Below are 305 nucleotides of genomic sequence, written 5' to 3' on the forward strand. Positions count from 1 at the left end.
CCAGCATGAAGGGTCCTGGCACCCCCGGCCCTAGCTCACCTCCGAGGTGCCAGCAGCTTTGTTGGAGAGGGCTTCGCTCAGTGCCAGGGAGCTGGTGTTGACAGCGTGCGCCAGCTCCTGCTCCACAGCTTTGTGAGCCTTGGCTGCCTCATGGATCCTGCGGGTGAGGGGGGCTGGCGCTGCAGGGGCTGTCCCAGGCTGGGCAGGCAGCTTGGGACTAGGGGACCTCTGTAGCTCTGGGTGGCTACAATGAAGCTCCCCCCGCCTGTGCCCACCACATCTCGCAGCCCGGCCCGGCGATGAGG

General features: G+C 66.9%; 1 protein-coding gene across 1 annotated transcript in view; it reads right to left on the reverse strand.

The window, feature by feature from the left end:
• LOC104501848 (diacylglycerol kinase eta-like) overlaps positions 1 to 305 on the reverse strand; it is a gene marked incomplete at its 5' end in the record, with an annotated part of 4,752 nt that overhangs the window by 1,973 nt on the left and 2,474 nt on the right. Inside the window, one exon of the mRNA XM_010145728.1 lies at positions 40 to 226. Coding sequence (XP_010144030.1) covers positions 40 to 226 — 187 coding nt within the window. The remainder of the gene's footprint in view (positions 1 to 39; positions 227 to 305) is intronic.

Source organism: Buceros rhinoceros, unplaced genomic scaffold (assembly GCF_000710305.1).
Source record: "Buceros rhinoceros silvestris isolate BGI_N320 unplaced genomic scaffold, ASM71030v1 scaffold12041, whole genome shotgun sequence".
Classification (NCBI taxonomy): domain Eukaryota; kingdom Metazoa; phylum Chordata; class Aves; order Bucerotiformes; family Bucerotidae; genus Buceros; species Buceros rhinoceros.